The sequence below is a fragment of the Corvus cornix genome, chromosome 12, assembly GCF_000738735.6.
Source record: "Corvus cornix cornix isolate S_Up_H32 chromosome 12, ASM73873v5, whole genome shotgun sequence".
NCBI classification, from domain to species: Eukaryota; Metazoa; Chordata; class Aves; order Passeriformes; family Corvidae; genus Corvus; species Corvus cornix.
This window is the reverse complement of record NC_046342.1, coordinates 3,990,955-4,014,991: the sequence shown is the minus strand read 5'-3', so window position 1 is coordinate 4,014,991 and position 24,037 is coordinate 3,990,955. Positions and strand designations below refer to the sequence as shown.

The window sequence follows — 24,037 nt, the reverse complement described above, 5'->3', positions numbered from 1 at the left end:
AGCGTGGCGGCCGGGCGGGGAGCGGGCCAATGGGGCGGCGGCGGCGGCGGGGGCAGCCGGCGCGGGGCGGTGGTGCCGCTGGTGCCGGTGCGGCGGGCGCTGCCGGGCGAGGCGGGATGCGGGCGGCCCACGGGCTTTGCGCGGCGCTGGCCCTGCTCCTGCTGCCGGCCGGTGGCCGAGCGCTGCGCGACGGGGACTGCGAGGGTGAGTGCGGACGGGCCCGGCCCGCGGGCACGGCGGGGGGAGGCCGCTCCTCGCCGCCGTCTCCCGCTGTCTGGCCCGTCCGCCGGTCTGTGGGGCCGGGACGCGGAGCAGCCTTGGGGCTGTGACAGCCCCGAGTGACAGCCCGGCCGCCGGGGCTGGGCCGGGCCGGCGGGAGCGCTGCCTCCAGCGGCAGGAAAAGTCTCCCAAGTCTGGCCAAGTGCGGGCGGGCCGGGCCGGGCACCGATCGCAGACGGCCGGTGCCGGGGCGGTGCTCGGGGGTGTCCGGTGCCGGGGCGGTGCGCCGGGCAGCCCGTGGGGCAGGTGGGGCGGGGCTTCCAGCCGTGCCCCGCTCCCGGGACGGGATCTCCCTTCCGAGGGTCTTGCACTCTGTCGGGAAGTTGCCGGTCCCTCTCCACGGGGTCAGCGGTAGAGTACCAACGGGAAAGAGGAGCGACGACTCCGGGACACCGGACCGTCTCCAGGCCGGGAGATCAGCACTGTCGCATCTCGGCACTGGCGGGGCAGGGCTTCCCGCCGGCTGTCCCGGCCGGGTGACGGTGACCAGGGCAAAGGGAGCAGGAGAACGCGAGTGAGGTTACTCATCCGGACCTCGCCGGGACTTCCCCGTTAGTCATCACAGTATTTACGTTCACGGAGTGCTCGGAGTCCTCTCAGTGCGCACAGCCGGGAGCCGTGAGCAGCTGATCCAAATCAAGTCGGGCCCTTTGTGTACCACGGAAATACAAACGCCTCGGGGGTGGAACCTGTTGAGCTGTACAGCAAATTAAGCTGCTCTTGTGCAGCGAACTGAACAGATTCCCCAAGTGAAGCAAGAGGAACTTGAGGTGGGGCTCTAGTAGCTGGTTGGGAGTTTGGGATACTAATATCCTTTCTCTACAGTAAGACAGAATGAGGGGAGGGAACTGAATAAATCAAAACTTCCAGCTGCTGTCCCAGCACGAGACTGGAACTTGTTTCTATCCTACTACGGCCATCAGTGTCACTGCCTGCAGCAAGATTTTTCTTCCCAAGGTTTTCACTTCCATGACAGCTTACAGTGGACATCAGTGTGTCTGTGACTGGGGACAGCTTGGTGGGAGGTAAATAAGGGTGCTGTATGCATACAAAAAATGTTTTCCAAAATGGCCCATCTTATAATTAGTTCTAGTTTTAATATAAAGTTTCTGCTCAGTTCTGTGATGGCCATACTCCATTTCCTGTCCTGCCCAATCACTGTGCCATGCATTGTGTTCTGAGTTGAACACAAGTTGCTAATGACAATAATATTTGCCAGTCCCTTCCTGCTGGGGTAAACAAATCCCATAAAAGGCATAACTCACCTGTTCCCTAGAGGCAGAATGGTTCCTGGCACTTGTCTTGCACAGGAAGGTATGAGAATCCCCAGCTGCTGAGCAGGAATTGGTGGGGCTGCAGAGTGCTCGGTCCAGGTGATGCTGATGTCCACAGATGAGTTGTGAGCAGCAGGACGACCAAAATCTGACACTCGGGGTGTTCCTCAGTCATCCCGCAGGCTGTCTGCCCTCCTTCCCAGCCATACACGGGGCTGCTGCGCTTTGGAGCACGTGCAGAGCGACTGCTGCCAAGGGAAGGAGTGGTGACCAAGTTGTGCAGCCCTTCCCACAGGCAGGAACTTGGATCTGTCCTCTCAACTGCAGCTGCACTTGTGGGAGTGGTTTTATGTCTAAGACTCTTCCCTCTTTCCATCCGAAACGGCATCAGAAGCTTGTGGAAATGAAAAGAGAAAGGTGCCATGTGGACATAGCATGGGATCACATTTCTTTCTCTTGGAAGTAATTTCAGCTGGAGCAGCCTGGTAATCAGTGATACCCTGTTACTGAAGTCAGCACACAGGGAGCCTCAGAGGATTATGTACAGAGTTGGTTTTCTATCAGCACTGGGTTTGAACACCCATGTTCTTATAAATTGCTTCCCAAAGCAGCAAGACAAATTTAAATTTACATTTTTGCATGGGCCTGGGTTTGAATCCATCGTACAATCCTGTGCTCACTCAGGACAGTGCACAGAGGCCCCTGGACACTTCATGGATCTCATTTCTCAGATTGTCACAAACCCACCGAAAGTACCAGGGTGTGTTGTTGATTCATGTATTATGCTCTGAATGACTTTTTGAAACATGGGTGAAGTCATTGGCTGCTAATGCAGATTCAGGAAAGTTCTGTTATCCAAACCCCCTATTCCATTTCCCTACAAGTGTCCTTTAAGAGCTGCCATGAGATTACTGCTCTGGCTGATGACTCCGTCCATCTTCCCTTCCAGTGTGTGTCACATTCCTGGGAAGGTTCTACCAGAGTCTAAAGGACAACGACATTGAATTCACACCTTCCAGTATTGAAAAGGAGCTCTTGAAATCCTGCAAAGAAGCAAAGGGCAAAGAGAACCGCTTGGTAAGTAGGGGGATTCAGTAATATTTGCCTCCTGCAAATGAGGGGAAACTGTGGCTTCTGAGTTTGTATGATATGGCTTCCCAGCAGGGGCTGTTTCTCCTGGCTCTGTGGCCACAGTTCGTCCTGTATTTTTTATAAGAGAGGACTTGAGGAGTTCAACCTCTTCACCTTAAAAAAAAAAAGGTAAAAAAACACCATCCTGTCAACAGTGATTGGACTGGCTGGCCCTGTGTCTCACTGTTACTGAAGCACTGGAGATTACAGAGCTTCTGTTTGCTGTAGGGCTTCCCTGTCCCTTAAGTGGTATTTGGGGTGCTGTATAAGCTGTTAAAATATTTATACTCTTTGGCTGTTTAGATGAAAACTAAAGGAAAACCAATTTGCCCTAAATAAAACCAGAGGCAATTTGTGAATGAAGAGCCCCAAGGAAGAGAGCTACAGAAATACCATCTGACATGCAGAGGGGGAACACTCCAGAGAGTTTCTTTGAATGAAGAAGACTTTAGTCCTAATCCTGTTCAGTTTTTATGAAGTTAAGAAATGAGACCACCAGCCTCAGCAGCTGTAAAATCAATGCAATGGAAAACACCTGCTCACTATCCTGGGCTCAGTTAGGCTCCTTTTGCCTGGCTCTAGCAGTCCCTTGGGGAGGTTCTGTAACAGTAAACATCCAGCTGCAAAACCAGATGAGGACAGGGATGGAAAACTCTGCTTTTAGAAGCTTTTTTTCCATGCATCCCCACTTCACTCTTTTCTTCTCTCTAGTGCTATTACATTGGGGCCACAAGTGATGCAGCCACCAAAATCATTAACGAGGTATCAAAGCCCATGAGTCACCACATCCCTGTGGAAAAGATCTGTGAGAAGCTAAAGAAGAAAGACAGTCAGATCTGTGAACTAAAATACGGTGAGTTGCCTGCACAAGAGGAAATGCCCATGATTTGCTGGGGTGTGGATGACTGGGGGTGAAGCAACATCCTACAACTACTCAATCCTGAGTTCTGTAGCGTAGTTAGGTTGCACAACTTGGGTTGCTCTCCATGAACATCCTAGAGAGTTTTATGGAGATGCTTAGGTAAGACTGTTGGCTGCTAACCCTTCTTGGCTTCTGCAGGGACTCTGATCAGCCCTGGAATAACTAACTCCCAGGTGTAGCAGCACTGCTGCGCTCACATTGCTGTTTGGAATGTCGTGTTTGGGAGGGTGTGTGGTACAGCCTGGGGCTCAGGCCCTTGGCTGAGCTCTGCAGTCCCAGCTGCTCTCCTGTTCCCAGCAGCAGGGTGATAAATGATGCTTTCTCACCTCCTCTAGTCTCTCCTCAGAGCATTCCACACTCTGTTTCTCATCACCTTCCTTGAACTCTCATGTTCCTAGATGACTCCTCTACCTGAAAAGACTTAATACAAAAAACAGGCATAGAAATGCCTCCTTCTGCTTTCCCTTGTCACTGCCCTTACATCCCCTGGAGACACCCCTTGGATTGCGGGTCTTTATACTTCTCATTTCTCCTACTAAGGCCATGTTGCTTCCTGAAAAGCTTTTTGTTGTTGTCACTTTCTTATCTTTCCCTTGAAATCACTCTGCTACATTTCTTTTATCCAGTGGAAGAGAAGTGTTGCTGGTCGTACAATAAGGGTCTTTCAGGGCTATTGTGGAACTCCTGCATCTAAACTGCAACCAAGCTTTCTGTCTTCCAGTAGTTTTTAGCATTAAGAGCCTTATCGCTGTCCAAAACCTTACTTAGACGTTCCTTCCACCCCCGGCACCTCTCTCCCTCTTGGGTTTTGGCTTCCTCGCCCACCTGGTGTGTCTGAGCGCAGCTCTGCTCTCCCCGCAGACAAGCAGATCGACCTAAGCACCGCCGACCTGCGCAAGCTGCGTGTCAAGGAGCTGCGGCGGATCCTGGATGATTGGGGCGAGGTGTGCAAGGGCTGTGCCGAGAAGTCCGACTTCATCCGCAGGATCCACGAACTGATGCCCAAGTACGCGCCGAGGGCGGCCGGCGCCCGGGCAGACCTCTGAGGGCCGAGACCGGGGCGACCCTGGGGCGATGCCGGGGCTCTGAGGGGCGAGACCGGGGCTGCAAGGGGACTGTGAGGGGCGACCTCGAGGCTCTGTGGGGCGATCCCGGCCCCGCGCTTTGTACGGGACTTTCATTAAAGTTCGCCGGTGTGTACCGGGCGGAGCCGTGCCGTGTGACGTGATTACGGGACCCACACCCCCCCGCCACACCCCGCACCTGCCGGGGCCCGACATTCCCCCGTCCTTCCCGCCCTCGCTCCATCCGCGGACCGGCACCGTGCGCGCTCCCTCAGCCCGCCGGGGGGGCGGGGCTTCGCCGCCCGCCCTGATTGGCCGCTCCGCTGTCGCGCGCGGGCGGCGGGAAGTGTTGCGTGACGTCACGGCCCCGTGACGCCGGCTTGCGGCGCGGCGCGCGCGGGGCGATGACGTAGGGCCCGCGCGGCGCGGCGGCCGGAGCCGCCTTCGCTCCCTTTTGTCCAAGATGGCGGCGGCCGCCGGAGGCGCCTCCTGAGCCGCGGGCCCGGCGCGATGAAGCGCGGCAGCGACCGCGACTCGAGCCCGCCGGGGGCCGCGGGCGGACGCGCGGCCGCCGCCGCCAAGCGGCCCCGCGACCGCGACCGCGAGAGCAGCAGCCGGCGCGGCCCGCACCGCAGCTCGGGCGCCTCCCGCAGCAGCCGGGACAAGTCCACGCCCGGCGGCGGCGGCGGAGGCGGCGGCGGCACCACCACCAGCAGCAGCGGCGGCGGAGGCGGCTCCAGCTCCCGCAGCCACCGCGGCGATGAGCGCGCCGGCGGCGGCGGCGACTCCAACCACCGCCCGGCGGGGAGCGGCTCGGCCTCGGGCGCCCGCGGCGGCAGCCAGGCCGCCCCCTCGTCCTCCTCCTCTTCCTCGTCCCGGGCGCTCGGCGTGCCCAAGGCCAAGGCGCTGCCGGGCGCCGTGGTGGCCCCGTCGCTGCTGCTGGCCGGGCCGCCGCCGGGCGCCGCGCCCTCGCTGCTGCTGGCGCCGCTCGGGGGCTCGGCCGGGCTGGCCGGGGAGCCGCCCGGCTCCTGCGAGTACAAGACGCTGCTGGTGAGCGGGCTGAGCGCGGCCCTGCCCGACCAGCTGCTGGAGGACGGACTGTTCCGCCTCTTCCAGCGCTTCGCGGGCGGGGGCGCCGGGGACATCAGTGTCAAGCTCTCCCACACGCCCGAGCTCGGCCGCGTCGCATACGTGAACTTCCGACACCCCGGGGATGCCCGCGACGCCCGCCGGCACGCCCGGGCCCGGCAGCTGCTCCTCTACGACCGGCCGCTCAAGGTGGAGCCCGTGTACTTGCGCGGGGGCCGGCGCAGCCGTACGCCGCCCCCCGCGCCCTCCCCGGAGCCGCTGGGGTACCTGCCGCCCCTGCACAGCGCCTACCAATACAAGCAGCGCTCGCTGTCGCCGGTCACCAGCCCCTTGCTGCGGGAGCCACGGCCCCGCCACGCTGCCGCCGCCGCCTTCGCTCTGGAAGCGGCCGCTATCGGGCTCTCCCGGGAGCGGGAGCGGGCCCTGGATTACTACGGGCTGTACGACGAGCGCGGCCGCCCGTACAGTTACCCCATCGTGGCCGAAGAAGACCTGATGCCGGAGGATGACCAGAGAGCCACCCGCAACCTCTTCATCGGCAACCTGGACCACAACGTGTCGGAGGTGGAGCTGAGGCGTGCCTTCGAGAAGTACGGTATCATCGAGGAGGTGGTGATCAAGCGCCCCGCACGCGGCCAGGGCGGTGCCTACGCCTTCCTCAAGTTCCAGAACTTGGACATGGCACACCGGGCCAAGGTGGCCATGTCAGGCCGCGTTGTGGGCAGGAACCCCATCAAAATCGGCTACGGGAAAGCCAACCCCACCACCCGGCTGTGGGTGGGGGGCCTTGGCCCCAGCACTTCCCTGGCTGCCCTGGCCAGGGAGTTCGACCGCTTTGGCAGCATCAGGACTATTGACTACGTGAAGGGCGACAGCTTCGCTTACATCCAGTACGAGAGCCTGGACGCTGCCCAGGCCGCCTGCGCGCAGATGAGGGGCTTTCCCTTGGGCGGACCGGAGAGGAGGCTCCGAGTGGATTTTGCCAAAGCAGAAGAGACGAGATACCCGCAGCAGTACCAGCCCGCACCGCTCCCCGTGCACTACGAGCTGCTGGCTGACGGGTACAGCCGGCACCGGAGCCTGGAGCAAGACTTGAGGGTGCGGGATAGGACTCCTCCGCACCTCCTGTACTCGGACAGAGACAGGAGCTTTGTGGAGGCAGACTGGGCCAGCCCTGCCAAAAATGCTGAACGCAGGAACAACCTGGAGAGCTACAGCCGGTCCGTGCGCAGCCGGAGCGGGGAGCGCTGGGGCAGCGACGGTGACCGCAGTGTGCCCAAACCGTGGGAAGAGAGGCGGAAACGCCGGAGTCTTTCCAGCGACCGCGGAAGGACTACTCACTCGCCTTACGAGGACAGAAGCAGGACAAAGGCCAGTGGGCCAGCTCTAGACCGCAGCCCTGACAGGGCTCGCAAGGAGAATCACACTACAGACCCCGGAGCCGAGAAAGAGCAGAGTAACTCCCTCCAGAACAATCGTCACGCGGCCGAGGAGAAACCCCATCGTGAGCCAGCCGACACTCCCCAGCCCAAAAAAAGGGACAGCGAACGCAATCATCGAACTGGTGAATCGGAATCAAAAACTCACGAGGAGCCAAAATCTGAGACCAAAAAGCTAAAGAATTTATCAGAATATGCTCAGACACTGCAACTTGCTTGGAATGGGCTTCTTGTGCTAAAAAACAGCTGCTTCCCCACCTCTATGCACATCCTGGAGGGAGACCTCGGTGTCATCAACGGACTCCTCAAAGACCATTCATCTGGCGGGAAGTTGACACAGCTCAAAATCGCTCAGAGACTTCGGCTGGACCAGCCCAAGCTGGATGAAGTCACCCGGCGCATCAAACAAGGCAGCCCCAACGGCTACGCCGTGCTCCTGGCCACCCAGTCCGCCCCGGCAGGGGCAGGGGCCGAGGGGACCTTCCCTGTGGTAGAGCCTGGCTTGCAGCGACGGCTTCTCAGGAATCTGGTCTCCTACTTGAAACAGAAGCAGGCTGCTGGGGTTATCAGCCTGCCCGTGGGAGGGGCAAAGGGCAGGGACAGCACAGGCATGCTTTACGCGTTCCCTCCTTGCGAGTTCTCTCAGCAGTACCTCCAGTCAGCACTAAGGACATTGGGGAAGTTAGAAGAAGAACATATGGTGATAGTTATAGTCAAAGACACTGCCTAGCCCACACTGTCTTTTCAAATTCCATGTTTTCTTTGTGTGTCACACAGCCCAGTTGTTTTTAAGGCTGATCATTTTGGTCGAGGCTCAAAACACCTTGACCAAAGTGGTAAGATTTTTAGTTTCTAATTAATTTTAATACCTATAATATCTATTAAAATTTTAAATAGAGCCCATTTTATTCGTTTTTAATATGTGACACTGTCCGCTGTTGTTCTGTATTTTTATTTTTTAACTGTATGAAAGTTGTCAGTAAAGCCTTGTTCACTGATGGATTTCTAAACTTGTGCGGTATCCGAGTTCTTATGGCCAGGAAGGGTGAGTTCCCTGTGCTGCAGGAGCAGCCAGGCCAAGTGAGGCCCCAGCCCAGTTCAGTTTCTCAGATCCCAGCCTTGAGCACCTCCTTCATCTTTATATGTGTCTTCAAGGTGGAGGGGAAGGGGGGTTCTTTATGCTGTATCAGAGACTGAAAGGTTGGGTCTGTATTTTTTTTTTTTTGTCCTGTTTGCTTTTTATTTCGTAAATTTGAGTCTGGATGCTTTGCTGTTGAGTCTCTATTTGAGGATAGAAGCTTTGCAGGAAGCCAGCCTGCCAAGGAAGCAAATCCTGATCAAGAATAAAAGTGTTTTTCATACACACCAAAAAATTAGTTGATACTTGGCAAAAGGTTTGCTGCTAAGGAGTGGACCCTGTATTCCAGTTTGTGAGGTTTGAGAGCACCTGGCACATGTCTCAGTCATAAAAGTTGACATTCCCAATTTTTATGAAAGGAAAAACAAGCAGAAGAAAAAAATGTGATTTAAGGGGGAACCCTTTTGGGCCCATATTAGATGTGGACAAGCCAGGGGCATGAAGGTGTTTGGTGAGCTGAAGGTGCCCATTTGCAGTCAATCATGTTGTACTACCTGGAATCCTTTATTGAAAGATAAATGGCAAATTTTTTTTCCCCTAAAGTTAAGATTTGTTTGCAGGCTTAAAAAAAAGAGAGAAATGCACCTGGCTGGCTGAGAATGTGTTATGTTACCATAGGTAACCTGTAACAGAGGAACCACTGGAGATCCAAATCTGAGCTCTAAAATGGGCTGGATCCATCACCCTTGCTGTCTGTGGTATGAGGGGGTTGGTTGGGAGGCCAGACCCCCTGAGTGCTCAGCACCATAAGGATGTGGTAATGAGTCCAAGGTGGAGTTAAAATCCACACTGTTCTGTTTGGGGATATTTTTATTTTTTAAAATTATGCCTGTAGATTTTAGGAGACTTACAGAAAATTGTGTGGGATTAAAAATGTTACATTTTAAAGTTTCTTTAGATTTGCAGGTGGTTTTTTGTTGTTCTTATGGTAAGCAAGTGAACAAATTGGGAGAACCAGAGTGGGAGAACCAGACTTATCTTGCACCAATCTCTGTGACCCAGCAACTTGCTGAGGGCTGCCAAACGCCCTTCTAAAACAGCTCTCAGGTATGATTGGTGTCACAACCCACTTAGCAGGGAGCATAACTCAGTCTAATGCTGCTTTTATTTTTCACTTTTTAACCTGCAGCTGTAGGGACATTATTAATATCAACAAGTGTGGGTTGGTTTTATGGGGTTGGGGGGTTGCATTTCACTTGATGCATCTTCCGTATCCCAGAAAATTATTCTGTCCTTAAGCACCCGAGTGCAGCTCCGAGGCTGTGGAGGGTGTTGTCCATGCAGGGCAGGCAGGGGTCAGAGAGGGGAGCTGGCTGCTCCACTGGGAACAGCAGGGCTCTGGGAGTGTGCTGTGGGAGCAGAGGGGCAAACTCCAGCGCCCGAAGCAGCCAGGCTGTACTGGTGGCACTGGGCTGCCGCGGTTTCACACGGTTATAGGGACACCGACTCCACCCTCGAGACCGAGTCCCCGACAGTGCCAAATGTCAATAATTGTAACGGTTCAGTGTTACCCGAACCAAGTGCTATTAAATACCCCTCGTGGCCGGTCCTAGAGCAATTAGAGCCTTCTGTGGGAGTTATCCTGCCTAGGAGGTGTCCGGGCACACTGAGGCGGTGAGGTGGTGCCAGTACAAGTGCCTGCTTAGCTGGCACGGCATGGAGCTGCAGCTCGTGGTGCTGGGGCATGGCCTTGTGTGTGTTATGGTGTGTGAGTGCTAGAAAGGGGAAGGAAAAAAAATGAGTAAATTATAAAAGCCGTGACTGTTTGCTGGCGAAGCCAAGGAACGGCCCAAAATCCCCCATCTCCCAGTTTCCTGGTGAAATAAGTAAATAATAGTGAGGGTTGTTTAGAAGACAAAGAGTTGAATGATGGGATTTCTGTTCCCAGAGAGGTGGCTGATGGTTGTGAGCATGTGAGACCAACAAATCTCCCTCCTACCAAAATTAACAGGTGTAAAGGAGAAGTTGGAGAGTTACGGGAAAGACACCTGGGAGAGAAGGAGCAGCATCCCTCTGCCACAATGACCTGAGCTTTCCCTGATCCCCAGCAGGCAAGGGAGCCACACCATGGCTTTAACAGACTGTGCCAAGGCCAAAGGCCCCATCCTGGACTCGTGTCCACCATCCCATCCCTTCACACATGTATCCAGGCTGATTCCAAGAGAAACAGGCCTGAAAAAGGGTTGGCAGTTATAGCAAAATAAATCTGCATCTGGATCTTACAGCATCAAAGCCTTGGGCCTTAAACTGGGACGGACAGCAGTTCTGGGGAGTAGAAGGGGGGGGTGGGAGGCTTGAGCCCCTCGGTCATGCTGGAAGGTGCTGGGTAAGGCAGTGCTGGGGGGTTGTTTTTTGGAGGATGGTGCCTTTCAGCCCAGTACAATGGGGCAGTAAGGTGATCATGGCAGGGTAATGGTGTCTGGCTCCTTGGGGTGATCTGAAACTCAGAGGGGGAACAGAGTGTGTCATGGTGGATGGGCTGGTCTGAGAGTGTTAGTGCTTAGACTGAGCTACCCCATCTTTTATTCTAAGCACCCATTCAGCAAACATTCTGTCTTACAAAGCCTCTTTAACAGCAGTTGCTGGCTGTCTTTCCTACTGAAACGGATGAGGACTAGCCCTGGATGCGCTCTAACCCGTGCTGAGGAGCCTCAGTCACTGCCCTTAGCTACACTTGGCTTTGTACCTTGCTCTCCCAGCCCTGGCCTGTGGGAGATTTTTTAACCCCAGCCCTGCAGGGATGTGCTGCTCCCTCCCAGGGTGCTGGCAGGGCATTCCACAGGCTGTGTTCCATGGAAGGGTGCTGCAGTGCACCAAATGGGCCAAGCAGTTACTCAGGTCCCAGAGCAGTGAGGACCACGCTGACAAGAGGGCACAGGCTGTGCTGGGCTCATCTGCTCACATTGTGGGAGGAAACAACATCCTCCCTGCTCCCCTCTGATGCAGAGGGAGGAGTAGGTCTTAGCCAGCTGGCAGGACATTTAAATCTCCTTCCCCCCTAAGCCAGGGTCTGTAACTGCTGCATAGAAGAAATACTGTATGGCACCACATCAGCCACGTGCTGGGAGTATTCCAGAAGATTATAGGATTCTTTCCAAGCAACATGCTTTTAAATAGATTAAATCATGATGCCAGGGTGGCAGGTGATTTTCCAAATGCTGAGAATTCTCCCCCTCCCAAGCAGCTGCAGAATTATGGCCTGACAAAAACAAAATGATCCCTGCTAGTCCCCAGTTCTGAACCCCACTTTGCACCCAAGTTGGTGCAGTCACCTGTTCCCCAGCACTCTTCAGTGAGACCCCCAGAACTAAGGCAGTAGCATGGGCTGCAGGCAGCTTCCCCAGGCGTGTATTTACCTTCAGAGGCCAGGTCTGCTCGGGATAGGGGCTGGGGGGCTGCTTCAGCAGTTTTTTGGGGGGGGGGGGGGTGTAACCTGCAGGCCCTGCCTCCTTCCCCACAGGGTAAGGCCCAAACCCACTCCCTTTGGCTCTGTTCAGTGGAGTTAGGGCAGGTGTGGGAGTGGAGGGATGGCTCATATACTTACAGCACTTCAGGTTCAAGTCAAATGCATACACAGGAGTGCCATCCCAGGTGTTTTGGTTCTGTCTCACAAAACTAGGTGGTAAATTTCTCCAAAACAGCCAGGCCCAAATCAGCAGCAGATGCAGCCAGTTACAGCTGGGATATAATGCCAGAACAATATATGGACGGCTGGCACTGCCTCTCCCTGGAAGCAGTAGCTGAGTACATGCTTTTCTTTTTTTCCTCCTCCTGAGCTGCACATTTTTCTATGGTGAAGTTGGGTAGGATGGTTTCTGGTAAGGCAGGGGCTACTTCCACAGCTGTTGGGTGGCATATCCGATTTTCAATCCCCTCATTTAATCAGAATGCTGCTCTCCAATTGCTGGTCTTAAATGCTGTAATAATCACAACTTGCTCATCTTTATCGACTCTGTAGGGTACAATTATCCATTTTAAGTTGCAGCAGAACCTTTCTTTTTAATTATTAACAAGCAGCCCTGGGTAAGTGCATTAAGTACATGCAATGCTGGAGGGGAAAAAAGCTATCCCTTCTTTCAGTTAAAAAGGAAATCCTTCCTCTTCAAGCAGTAAGACCTTGAGCCTTAGTGGAAACGAGCAGTTCTTGGTGGAAAACTGGTTGGAGTGTCAAGGAGTGAGAAGTCTCCAGTTCCCTGTTCTGCCTCACACCCTATTCTGAAAAGGGCCAAAACAGAGAAAGGTTTAAAGGGTGAGTGGATGTTATCTGAACACCTGGGAATAAACAGCACAGTCGTGGCCTTGTCCAGGCAAGCAGAGAGCACCCTCACGTGCCAGCTCTGAGCACAGGCCCAAGCTGCACAGCTGGGTGCTGCACCGTGAAGTAAAACACTCCACTGCCATCTCTTCCTCCTGTTCTGAGGGGCAGGGCCTCCTCTCATGCCTCAGCAGGATTTGCCCTCTGCCCCAACAGCCACAGGGCAGCTTGGGCAATGCCAAACCACAAGAGGAAGCCAGTGCTGCTCCCAGCTCCTGGCACACCCTGGGAGATGGGGAATTCCCTGCCTGAACTGCAGTGGACGCTCCAGAGCACCTCCCCACACAACCACAGCCCAGTGGCATCATCCAGCTCCCACACAGTGGTGAGGCTGCCACTGAGAATTCCAGGCTGTCAGGCAACCCAAGGGATCAGAACTGGAACTCACAGCTGCTGTGCCATGGCCAGGCTGAGCTCCCAAACCCCTGTTTCCTTTGCCCTTCCTTACTGCAGCCAGGTTCCAGCTACACCTGGCTGCTCTCAGCCAAGCCCTGCAGGCACATGGAGCACTGCTTTTGCATGGCTACAATTCACAGCCATACACACAGACAGGACTTGTATTTAATTTTTTAATAAATACACTTTACATTAAAGAAAAAGGCCTTCAATTTGCAGTTTCCACACAGAGGGCAAGAGGGAAAAGAAAAAAAAAAAAGAGAAAGAAAGATTAAAAAACTTGAACCACAAAGGGCAGGAGGGAGAAAAAGGGCTCAAACTTCAATCCCAGATTCCCATGTCTTCAGGAACACCAGGCTCTGACTAGGCCCACCCAGGATTTCAGCCTCCCACTACAGCTGGTATCACAGCGCAAATCTACATTAGCAAACACCCCAGGGGCTCTTCCCTGGAGGACAAAAGCATCTGGAACACACTGGTGCATTAGCAGGTATAACACCTGTAGTTCTTCTTTTTTAAAAATAAAATCATATTTAAAATAAAAATATTCTCACTCCTCAACAATATTAGAAACCATGATCCTCTTATTTCACTTAGTAGTTGCATAAATTTTAATTTCTTTTAATTTTAAACAATTTTTCTCCCCAAACCTACCCCATGGTAACAAGGTACTACAGGAATACAAAGGTCTCCCCTCTTTACTAGAACACTTGCCTTTTTTTTTTTCTTTTTTTTTTTTTTTATAAAACTATTTCTGTTCTTTAGGAAAGAACTTTATACAAAGAAAATATATTGTGAAATATCTTCAGAAGTTTCCTTGAAGAGTCATCTCAGCCTAAAATAAAAAATAAAAAAAAAAAAAAAAGGCAGAGAGAAATGAGGCCTAACCCCAGGTCTCTTTATTGAGACTTAGCCCCGAGCCTCAAACTGACTCAAACCAACACAGCGGATCGGCAGGAGATCCTCAGGCTTTCCCAGGATAAGTAGGGCTGGGGTGCTCAGAGTCGGTTTCCAATTTGGTCTCTGGTCTTCTGCTGGGAAGGGAGCGTCGTCTCCTGCCCACACCCCGCCCGCAGCCGCTCCTCACTCATTCAGGGACAGGATGATGTCGTCCTCCAGGTCGGAGTTATCGGAGCTATCGGCTGCAAAGGAGACACGAGGGTTATGTTTGGTTTGCAGCAGAGGCACTTGCCCAGGCACAGGAGATGGTCACCCCTGGCAGCACCATCAGTGCTCCAAACCACTCAAAAGCAGCCAGGAAATCTGCACCAGAGCTTTCTTTCCCTGCTTAAAACAGCGGCTCAAGGAGAGCAGCTTAGCAAGTGCAGTTTCTATGAGCTGGCAGGTTTTTCCCCTGACAAGGTGGGGAGGACACCAGCAGAGAGCTGCCTGCACAACTTCCTGCACACAAAGGGCAACAACTCTTCATGCCAGGGGCTGGACAGATGTGGCAGTCGTTCCTCACAGCTGGACAGTGCCACCAGCCTGGCCCCTGCATGATGTGCACAGGGTAATTCCTCATGCAGTGAGTTGCACCCCACTAAGGTGGAAGCAATCCACGCATTCACAACCAGAACCTTCCTCTAGTAACTCAAAGGTTTCTGTAATGAATTTAACTACAGGTCACTTACTAAAGGTGACCTGTAATTTGTGCTTTTCCTGGTTTTCTTCATTGTGGTGCAGAATAAAGACATGAGGGGATTTACCAGAAGCAGTCACACACGCATACACACACGCTTTTTATCTTAAAACATAAGATCTCTCCTCCCTCAGTTGTGCAAGAAGGAAGCAGTAGCAGCTCTGGCAGCAAGAGGGCTCCTGCCTTACCTTAGAGGTGGTGTTGGTTCTTTTTCTTATGCGAATTCATTGGATGCAGCAGATAACTGGGTGTTAAAAATAGTTAAAAAGAAAAAAAAAAAAAAAGACACCAAGACTTCCACTTAGCCATCTCAGTAATGTGGATCTCTAAAATGCCTGTTAAGGTAAGAAAGACCTTCTGGAGGGTTCACCCCTTCTCAGATGCTATCCTTAGGGGGAAAAAAAATCACAGGCAAGCAAACAGGGCACAAACCCTTTCCCCCAACCCTCCTCCCTGAAGATCAGCCAGCTGCCTTTCCACTGTGATCAGCAAGGGATGCTCCATCTCACCATCCATCGGACTGAGCCTAAGCTGAGGGGTCATCAGTGCTCCCAGAACAGCCACAGCCACATTGGGTTGCTGGAACACCAGCCACTGCTGCAGCAGCTACACTTACACAGTAAGAGGGAAAGAAGCACAAGCAAGATACCAATCCAGAAACTCTGGAGAAGAGAAGCTGAGAAAGTTGGAGTTTTGGGGGGTTTTTGTTGGGTGGGTTTTTTTTAACCCCAGAGAAAAGCTCTGAGAAAGGATCTCCTCACTATTCCCCAGTTCACCACATAACCTTCCAGTTCTGAGCTCTATGTCTGCAAGTAAACCTGACTGCAGTTAACTGTTTGGCATAGTTAGTTTGCACAGACCTGCCTGGAAGTTGCCATTTTGGATTACAGAAGAGGAATCAGAATCCAGAGTCAGCCATGCTGCTGGTGAGAATCCCATGTATTTCTTCCATCCTATGCCATATGTGCATTTCAAAAATTACACTCAGCCCGCCCAGGAAAAAGCTCTTGAAAGACCTGCACAATGCATTAACTGCTTTGACAAACAGATCTAATGCCCCCAAGGTGGTAACAAAGGAGGAGGAAGACAAATTCATACTTTAAAGGTTCTCCATGGATTATTTTTAAAAAGGAACACATAGCAACCAATGCCACTCACTCCTGTTTCAACTGTTCTCTGAATTATTTTGCTTTGAAAACACTCACTGTATGTTATGGAGGTTCACCCACAATACAGCAAGAATCTGCAGTAGGGAACACTCTAAATGCACCCCATGCCTCAGATCGGTCCTTGCTATGCTGGCAGTGCCCCTACAACTTTTAATTCTGGAACAAGCATAAGCAGAGGAAAATTTTAATTGTCCTTTGCTGGGGGGTGGGGAAACAGAAAGAAGTCAGATGAAATCACAGAGCAGCTGCCATAGAACCCCACTCATCAAAACCATCAAGGACCATGCATGCATCAGCCCAGCAGAGCTGCACTCCCTGCTCTGAGTTCCTGAAATTGCTGCTAAGCAACCTAACAGCCATGGGATGGGCTGCCTGCAGCTCCACAGCCATACCAGATCTAAGTTCTGCTCAAGTGGCTCTATCCATAAATGATGTACAGATGTGGCTGCTTCATAACACAGTGTTCTGCAGAGCACGCCTGAAACGCCTGTCAAGTAGCACCTCGTTTGTTCCAGGAAGAGTTATTGAAATGGCCTGAACATCCTGGCCATTCTGCCCCTTGGACAATTCAAGGTACAGCACCCCAGGTGCTCTCTGAAGAGCTTCTGGCCCTGCATTCCCCAAGGAAAAACAAGTGGAGTTGTGTCACGAAGATCCTGCCCACTACTAGGACACAGAGGTTCCCTGTAATCCCAAAATGTCACACTGCAATATGCTATTAATGACTGAGCTGTGCAAATACCCTTTATGGCTCTACAGTATAAACCTATTTCCCTCTAGACAACAGCAGAGTGACCTCAGAGAATAACTCTGGCAACCTAATGTGGCCACGTCCTTAAAAATGACTGAGCTACATTTCCACAGAAGACATGGATGAGTCTGCCAGCCACATCACTGCCAACGTGGGGCCTGCCATGCTTCATCCTCCAGCACACTGGCAGGGAAGCCTGATATGAGAGCTGAGATGGGAACCAATCTCCCATCACTGCAGGACTTCAAACACCTTGCACACCGTAATTACTCATCCTTACCAACCCCTTAACTTAAGGTAACTATATTACGTCCATTTTTACAGCTTGAAAATTAAAAATAACTAAATGGTTTGGCTACACATACTCAAAAATTGTGCTGCAAAAAAGGGAACAGAATCTGGTGTCACAAATCCCAAGTCTGATGCTATCCTACTCACCTTCTTTCTTGTGAAGCATTTTTCCAAATTTTATTGCTACATAAAAAGTTCAGACCTTTCTTTCTTATACACTCATACACACACTTTATATTTTCAAATCACTGTATTTGTGGAATGCCAGCAAAAGAGAACAATTTAAATTATATTCCAAAAGTTATGTTAGCTTCAGAATAGTCTAATAAAGGAAGTGAAGTCAGAAATGCCATGTTAGCTTTGCACTTTAAGCAATTGCAAAAGAGAAAGAACAGCACCAAGGATCAAAAATGCTTCTCTGTCCTTACAGGCTCACATGAGGCAGAGAGGACAGGTGAGGTAACAGTTAAACCTGTGTCCCCTTGAAAGGCAGGACAGGCAAGCCATCAGACAAAGCTTCTTCACATGGAGTTCTCACACACACACACACACACCTGGGAGCACTTGAAGAAAGGAGATACCTCCTTTTCCAGAATGCACAGTTGTTCTCTCACGTAAGAGCTGCTTTTACCAGCAGATTACTGAGAGAAGCCACAGGTGAACAAGCATGATGATGGTCTGTGACTCATACTAACAAGGGACAAGTCAGTTAAGTCATTTCAGGGGAAATTTAGATGCTGCCTCTTTGTCAGGACCTTAAGCAGCGGATAAGGTCACCGAGGTGGGCACACACTTACTATCTCCAAGAATCAGCTCAACTTCCTCATCAGCATCAGAATCTTCATCTTCACCCTCATCTCCCTCTTCCAGGAGGTTGGCAATCTCCTCATCATCGGAGGGAGAAAAGTCATTTTCTCCATCCTCACCAGCATTCTCGTTGTTCTCATCCTCCTCCAGCTCAGCCTCCAGCAGCTGGTCCGTGTCTAGTTCATCAAGGTCATCTGTGTCATCATCATCTTCATCATCATCTTCTTCCTCTTGCTCCTCTTCCTCCTATAAGGACAGCAAAAACAGTCCATTGCAGACATTAAGATACATGTAAAATGGAACAAGAGTAATTAAAGAAAACCTATAGTTTTCACTTCTCCCCATATCCAGCCACCAAACATAAACACTCTCCCATCACCCATCTAAGCACTCTCTCCACAGCTTCAGAGCATCACACATGCCAGATCACCTGCAGGTCTGCAAAGTCTTAACTGCAAAATGCTGCTGCAAACAGGTACCATTGGCTCAAGCTCCTCTCCGGGACTGGCCACCAACACAAAGCACCCTTGAGAAGGACATGCAGTAAGACCTGTTAATCCATGGCTTTGTTGCTAGTCTTGTGCAAACTGCTTTAGTTTCAGCAGGACCAAAACCTCCACTTGACATCAAGCCACATGCACCTTCAGTCTCTGTCATTCCCATTTGGATGAGGTGTAAAATGTAGGGAAGGATACTTTCAGCCAAGGCCAATCCCTGAATCACTCAGCTTCAGATGACAGGACTGTTCAAGGCAGCTCAGAAGTCTCATCTTTGATATTTACCTGTGGATCAAGATCCTTCTCTATTAAACCATAAGAATTTGCATTCAGTAAAGCAACTGAATTCCTCATTGTACAGACAAAATCCAGCAATCTGTGTGTAGTGGATAAGACTGAGTGGGAAGGAGCTATAACAGTTCTACCCTTCTTCCAGACAAACTGCCATCACAAGCCAAGCTCCAGGGTGTTCCAGGACTGAAAGAAAGGCTTCAATCCCCTGCACATCTCAGTCACTGCCTGCTTCTCTAACAGAATGCTCTCAACTCTTTCAGTCCTAATTGCCCCTTTGTTTTGGGAGGAGACACATTCTGCAAAATTAGGAAGCAATTAAGATAGATATCTAACAACCCACTTCAAGGGTTCCTTTGGTCCTCAAGCTCACCACACTCCCACTGAGCTGTTTAGACTGCTGCATTTTCAGATCTAAAGGGACAGAGGAAAGTCCTTTACTGTCATCTCCCCAACCTACTTTTTCTTCAGTCAGTGCTATAAAAAACCACCACACCCACACAAATCCAACATCTGTCACAGGCAAGAGAAATAAAGACGAAATGCCTGAGTAAATGGTATTGTTTCTTCACTTGCAAAAGGCAGCCAAGTCTTCACTGCTGACCAGAAGTGCCGTGTTATTAAATGCAGATTACAGTATAAAAGCAATGGTTTGCTACATAGTTTCCTTTATGAAAGAGCTTATATGAAATACAATATTAAAGCCAACCTGTATTAAAGCCTGTGCTTATTTCAAGCAATTGCAACTTTACTTTGAGTCAGTGAGTCCTCAGATAAACAGACATAATTGTATACATACTGGGAGAGGAAGTATCTTACTTGCAGTTCACAGTTTTAAACTGCAGTGCCATACTCGGTATAATTTTCTATAAAATATACTCAATTGAGTATAAAAGCTTTACCTTAATAATTTGTATTTATTTTTGTTAAATGCAGTATCTGCAGAGAGACCAATGTCTCAAATTTTATTACTCTAGTCAGAATTGAAAAGCTGATTAAAAACCAAAAAGGCAGGAGAGTTTATTTTCATTTTTCATTGTCTAAACAATTTTGAAGCAGAAAAGAGATATCAATTTATTCAAAAATCTTAGAAAAATTAAGCGAAGTTTCTCAGTGTGGAGATAGAGACACACCTGTAGACATTGGCAAAAAAGTATGTTGTCTGCAAGATTCATTTAGAGTCCATGTCGGTAAAAATTGAAGGATTCTGAAATTAGTTAGGTCTCTTCTTTGTTTCTACATCTGTGGAATTTCTGAAAGTATTCTTTTCCTAAATATCTAGTCCACAAGGACTCAAAATGTCAAAACTACTGAATTTGATAATGTTTCATATGTAATGTATTTATTGGAAATTGATTTACTGTTTCATCAACATTCTAATTCAAGCTCAAGGCAAGGCATTTATACCAATATCACCCTTCAAATACAGGATGAAATGAAATGTAGTTGCATAGAGCTAAAAATCCCTTCTGGCTGACAAGGCTAAGAGCCAAATTATACAGAAAGATTGTATACTTAGCTGCAAATTAGCTTTGAAGAGTTATACCAACCAGTGAAGGAAAAATAATTTGTGAAAATACAAACAAGAGCTGAAATGCTTCCACTTTCACAGTTTAAATTACTTAATCTGAAGTTGGTGATTCGAATCAGGCCACATTCATTTAAAAACCACCTAAGAACAGTAAGATGAGATCAAAATTATACCTGTCCTTGGTAAAACAGAAAATAGTGTGTAACTTATGCTACAAGAAGTCACGTGTGCATGTGAGTGTGACACACACAGTGACACCCTTACAGAGCTGGAGGGGTGACACGTGGCAGGGCTCAAGAGGAGCATCTTCATCAGTGAGGAGGAAACCTGTACCATGTCATGTTTTAAAGAACCCAAACATAACTTGGCCACTGTGAAGTTTCTGCTAAGCTACAGGCAAATAAATTCTGCCTCAGCTTGTGAGCCAAGCCAAGCACAAGCTCTGCAGGCCCAGCGCAGCATTCCCGGCTGGAGCAGACGGCTTCACACAGAGCCTGGGAACAGCTCTCCAAACAAAGCACCCGGAGCTTCTGCTCCCAACCCCTGGGACACACAGCTAAGGAAGGGGTGAGGGAGTGCCAGCTGCAGTCTAACACCACCACATGTAAGTGATATCCAGGCTGTTCATGAGGCCCCAGGATAAATCCTCATGAGACACCACAACTGTCTCATGTAAGGGATGCCTACGTAGGTAGAAAATGGCACCTTCCCCAGGGACTCAAACAAGCACACTGAGTAAGAGTGGGGGGAAAAAAATCCTTGTGCCATGTCACAAGGGAAGACAAGACAGCTATTCCAAACCATATCCAAGTTTGTGTAGGAAAAACCCGGGAAACCAAGCCCCTGCCTACTCATCAATGGCTCACTTTGGGCAGTGACAAAGGTGCTGCTGGAAAAAAGAACCAGCATGCATATCCATGCAAAACAAGGAGGCACCTGTGCTCATCTTCCTCATTGGAGTAAACTCATCCATAGAACCCATGGACCAGCACACACCATAGGACTTAATATCAAGGAATTGTTTCAGCTGTGACTAACTCCTTTAGATGCCTAAAGATATTCTTCTAACTGGAATGTTCTCTGTAAAAGCTTGGATCAGAACTTGAACTGTTCATAGAGTATTCATATTCCTCCTCTGCTTCCTTAGAGAATATTCTCTTCCCTCTCCAAGAGAAGTCACTTCACAGCTACCAGTTCCCTCTGCAGAAGGCACAAGGGTAGGACTACAGAATCCCAAACTGACCATCTCATAACCTTCTCTCTGTAAAAGGTTCTACCTCCCTATCATCACTCTGACTCCTGGTCTGGTATTTGTGTGTGCCCTGTACTGCAGCAAGGTGCACGATGATTGCAATGCAGCCACACTGAACCCCCATATTCTCATGGAATTCATGGAAAATTACAAACAACCTCAATCTGAGGCTGTGAAGGAGGGCAGGGGGTGGGAAATCTATTGCCTGCTCCTTTTTAAATAGAGCAGGTAGTTCTCAGAGGGCCATGGTGGAGTCCAGCTCTTGAACTAAGGATGTCACACTGCTCTCCACTTTAGCTACACTGTGATTCAGGTATATTAATTAGTTGTAGATACCTAAACTTTCGATTAATTTAAGGGAGTTCTACCTTGATAGATGCCAAGAGCAGAACAGTTTTGAGTACTCACTGACCCTTAGTGAGACTCAAATCTGTAATTAGATATTACAGAGATACATATTAATTTTATTAATTAATGAGTATGAATACTAAGGGGTTTCTGTGTTATGCTCCCAATACTGCACCAGTGTCACCCCTCTTCATCCCCAGCACACACAATGTCACTACGTAACAGCTGACATTGAGGTATTGACATGTCTGGATGGCCAAGTCTTTCTGCTCATCAAAAACACAGGGTCATGATTACAGTAAAGGAATTTTCATCTAGGAAACATCCACTCTGTTTCATACACAAAATGGTTTCCTGGTCTCACTCTCTGCAAAAATACTGACAGAGTATTTCAGTCTAGTTAAAGCAAAAAGGCTGCAAAAATAAGGCAATGAACAAAGGTGACAATTTCAAGCAAACAAACAAAACCCAGTTAAAATTATTAGGGGACAGCAAAGAGGGAGGCTCCAACTTTCATGTGGAACAGCTATCTACAGGATAGGACATCCACACAAGGACAGGCCCCAGTATAACTTGCAAATTGTTTGACTCTAGCTAATTTGATTCAACTAATAAAGGCTAGTTTAGGCTGAAAAAGACCATCTATACAAAGGATTGTATTAGTTTAACTCAAGAAGTCTTAAGCATGTAAGTCAGTAACATATGGAATCATCAGTTACATATTTTAGAGGAACTATCTGTTCTTCTAACATCAGACTCCAAAATGGGACATTTTATTTAAATGTGCATTATTTCTCAACACTCATTAACTCACCCAAATTCACTAATTCACTTACACAGTAACATATAAACAGCATCAATACACAGTCCATGGCCCTGGAAATGCTTTAAGGATGTTTAAGAGGGCAAAAGTGATTCCCATCAGCTTTCTAACACACCTGCATACAGGAAGATTTACAGAGATGTAATAGTACAAGAAAACCTGAACATAAACTTACAGAATATGAAAAGTTGATTACATAGCAAAGGATTATCTTGAGATCATCTCAAAGCAAATTACTGGTAACTTAACTCCACTACCAGTTTGCTTCCAGAAAGCAGAGTAGATTCGGTTCAATTAATTTATCATTTATTACCCCCAAAGGAAAAAACTAAACAACATCCCCTAAAGGAATGGCAGATACTGGGGTTGCTGCACTGGAACAAAAAAAACTGCTTGACCTAATTCTTCATTTGCCAGTTTTTACAGCCCTTTCAGAGCTTAATACATACCCTTTGCACTTGTTCAAGCATTATGTGTTTTCTGTCACATTGTTCTTTCATGCTTGTTGGCACACACTACATAAGCTTTCATCATCATCATAGAATTTCTTACCATTCTCCTTTACCAATCATCTTGCACATACAAAATTCACAAATTTGTCTTTTGTGGGTAGCACAGTTTATTGATATTTAACATACTGGTGTTCATCTCTCAAAAATCATTCAAAGGCTCAGGAAAACCCCAGTATTTCACTTATTCAAACTGATGCAAAATACACGTTAGCTAAGCAGAACTTTAACTTTTTGATTTTAACATATCTCTGTAATGTATTCTAACATTAAATTAGTGTATGTACAAAGTGCTTCCAGGAAGTATGACTTACAGCACTGCAGATCTGCAGTATATAAAAATAGACCAGCCTGCTTTTAAGTACTCTCAAGACACTTTTATAGAGCTTTCTTACATTTCTTGATTCCAAAATTTTTTATAACCACGTGACCAGAATTTGAGACTTCTCCACTGCAGATTACGCAATCTCTCAAATCTACACTAGGCTGGCATTTAGGTGCCAAAGGAAGACCCCACAGGTCTTTTCCAATTGTTGATATTTGGGTTGGAAATTCTGATTCAGTTTTGACATCTACAGGTCACTGCTTTTTTGCTTGACATGGTTTCAGCTATTACAAAAAGCTTTATCTGTTTGTCTCACACCTCACTGACTTTTCCTTCCTCTACTAGGAGCTGATTCACAGTGCAAAACCAGGCAGCACATCAACAGTTCAGCCCAGTTTCTTGGGACTGCTCCATGAACTCCTTTCCCAGGCCCTGCTCACCTCCCATCAGCACCTCTCACCTCCAGCTGCTTTCCAGCAACACTTCCTCCCTCTGAAAACACAATCTCTGTTGCACCTCTCAGTCTGAATCATGCTAGATGGTATTACTCTAACTATTCTCATTTTCATCTATCTTTTCTCTATCTGCAGAACAATTAATCCCACGTTAGAAAAGCTTTTCCCACTATTTCAAATGTTTCAGCTCCTATTTAATTCACTTCTGGCTACTTTTACCTAAGTCAAATTATCTGCTGGTAACATCTGCTTCTAGCAGTTATTTATTTCATCTAGGCTTGTTTTCTTTTTAAAGAAATTCA

General features: G+C 49.3%; 3 protein-coding genes across 4 annotated transcripts in view; 2 read left to right on the top strand and 1 right to left on the bottom strand.

Annotated features, from left to right (window-relative positions):
• Window positions 1-42: 42 nt before the first annotated feature.
• MANF (mesencephalic astrocyte derived neurotrophic factor) lies at window positions 43-4,815 on the top strand. The gene is made up of 4 exons (XM_039559303.1): window positions 43-204; window positions 2,503-2,630; window positions 3,396-3,537; window positions 4,468-4,815. The coding sequence occupies exons 1-4, from the start codon at window positions 117-119 to the stop codon at window positions 4,650-4,652; spliced, it is 543 nt and encodes a 180-aa protein (XP_039415237.1). The 5' UTR covers window positions 43-116; the 3' UTR covers window positions 4,653-4,815.
• Window positions 4,816-5,165: 350 nt separating this feature from the next.
• On the top strand, window positions 5,166-8,208 carry RBM15B (RNA binding motif protein 15B). The gene has a single exon (XM_010389919.3). The coding sequence runs from the start codon at window positions 5,181-5,183 to the stop codon at window positions 7,926-7,928; it is 2,748 nt and encodes a 915-aa protein (XP_010388221.2). The 5' UTR covers window positions 5,166-5,180; the 3' UTR covers window positions 7,929-8,208.
• A 4,994-nt stretch (window positions 8,209-13,202) lies between these two features.
• Window positions 13,203-24,037, bottom strand: part of DCAF1 (DDB1 and CUL4 associated factor 1) — a 49,064-nt gene continuing 38,229 nt past the window's right edge. The window contains exons 23-24 of one of the 2 annotated variants that reach the window (XM_039558959.1): window positions 17,695-17,950; window positions 13,203-14,189 (exon numbers count right to left, since the gene is read on the bottom strand). In XM_039558959.1, coding sequence (XP_039414893.1) covers window positions 14,131-14,189; window positions 17,695-17,950 — 315 coding nt within the window. In that variant the 3' untranslated portion in view covers window positions 13,203-14,130. Of the gene's footprint in view, window positions 14,190-17,694; window positions 17,951-24,037 lie in introns of those variants that run through there. The other variant, XR_005602959.1, reaches the window with a different exon arrangement.

Excerpts from the sequence above, each read along its gene's own strand:
- MANF (XM_039559303.1), top strand. The coding sequence starts at position 117 with ATGCGGGCGGCCCACGGGCTTTGCGCGGCGCTGGCCCTGCTCCTGCTG. Across the intron at positions 205-2,502 it reads GCGCGACGGGGACTGCGAGG|TGTGTGTCACATTCCTGGGA; the intron begins GTGAGTGCGGAC and ends CTTCCCTTCCAG. Across the intron at positions 2,631-3,395 it reads AGGGCAAAGAGAACCGCTTG|TGCTATTACATTGGGGCCAC; the intron begins GTAAGTAGGGGG and ends TCTTCTCTCTAG.
- RBM15B (XM_010389919.3), top strand. The coding sequence starts at position 5,181 with ATGAAGCGCGGCAGCGACCGCGACTCGAGCCCGCCGGGGGCCGCGGGC.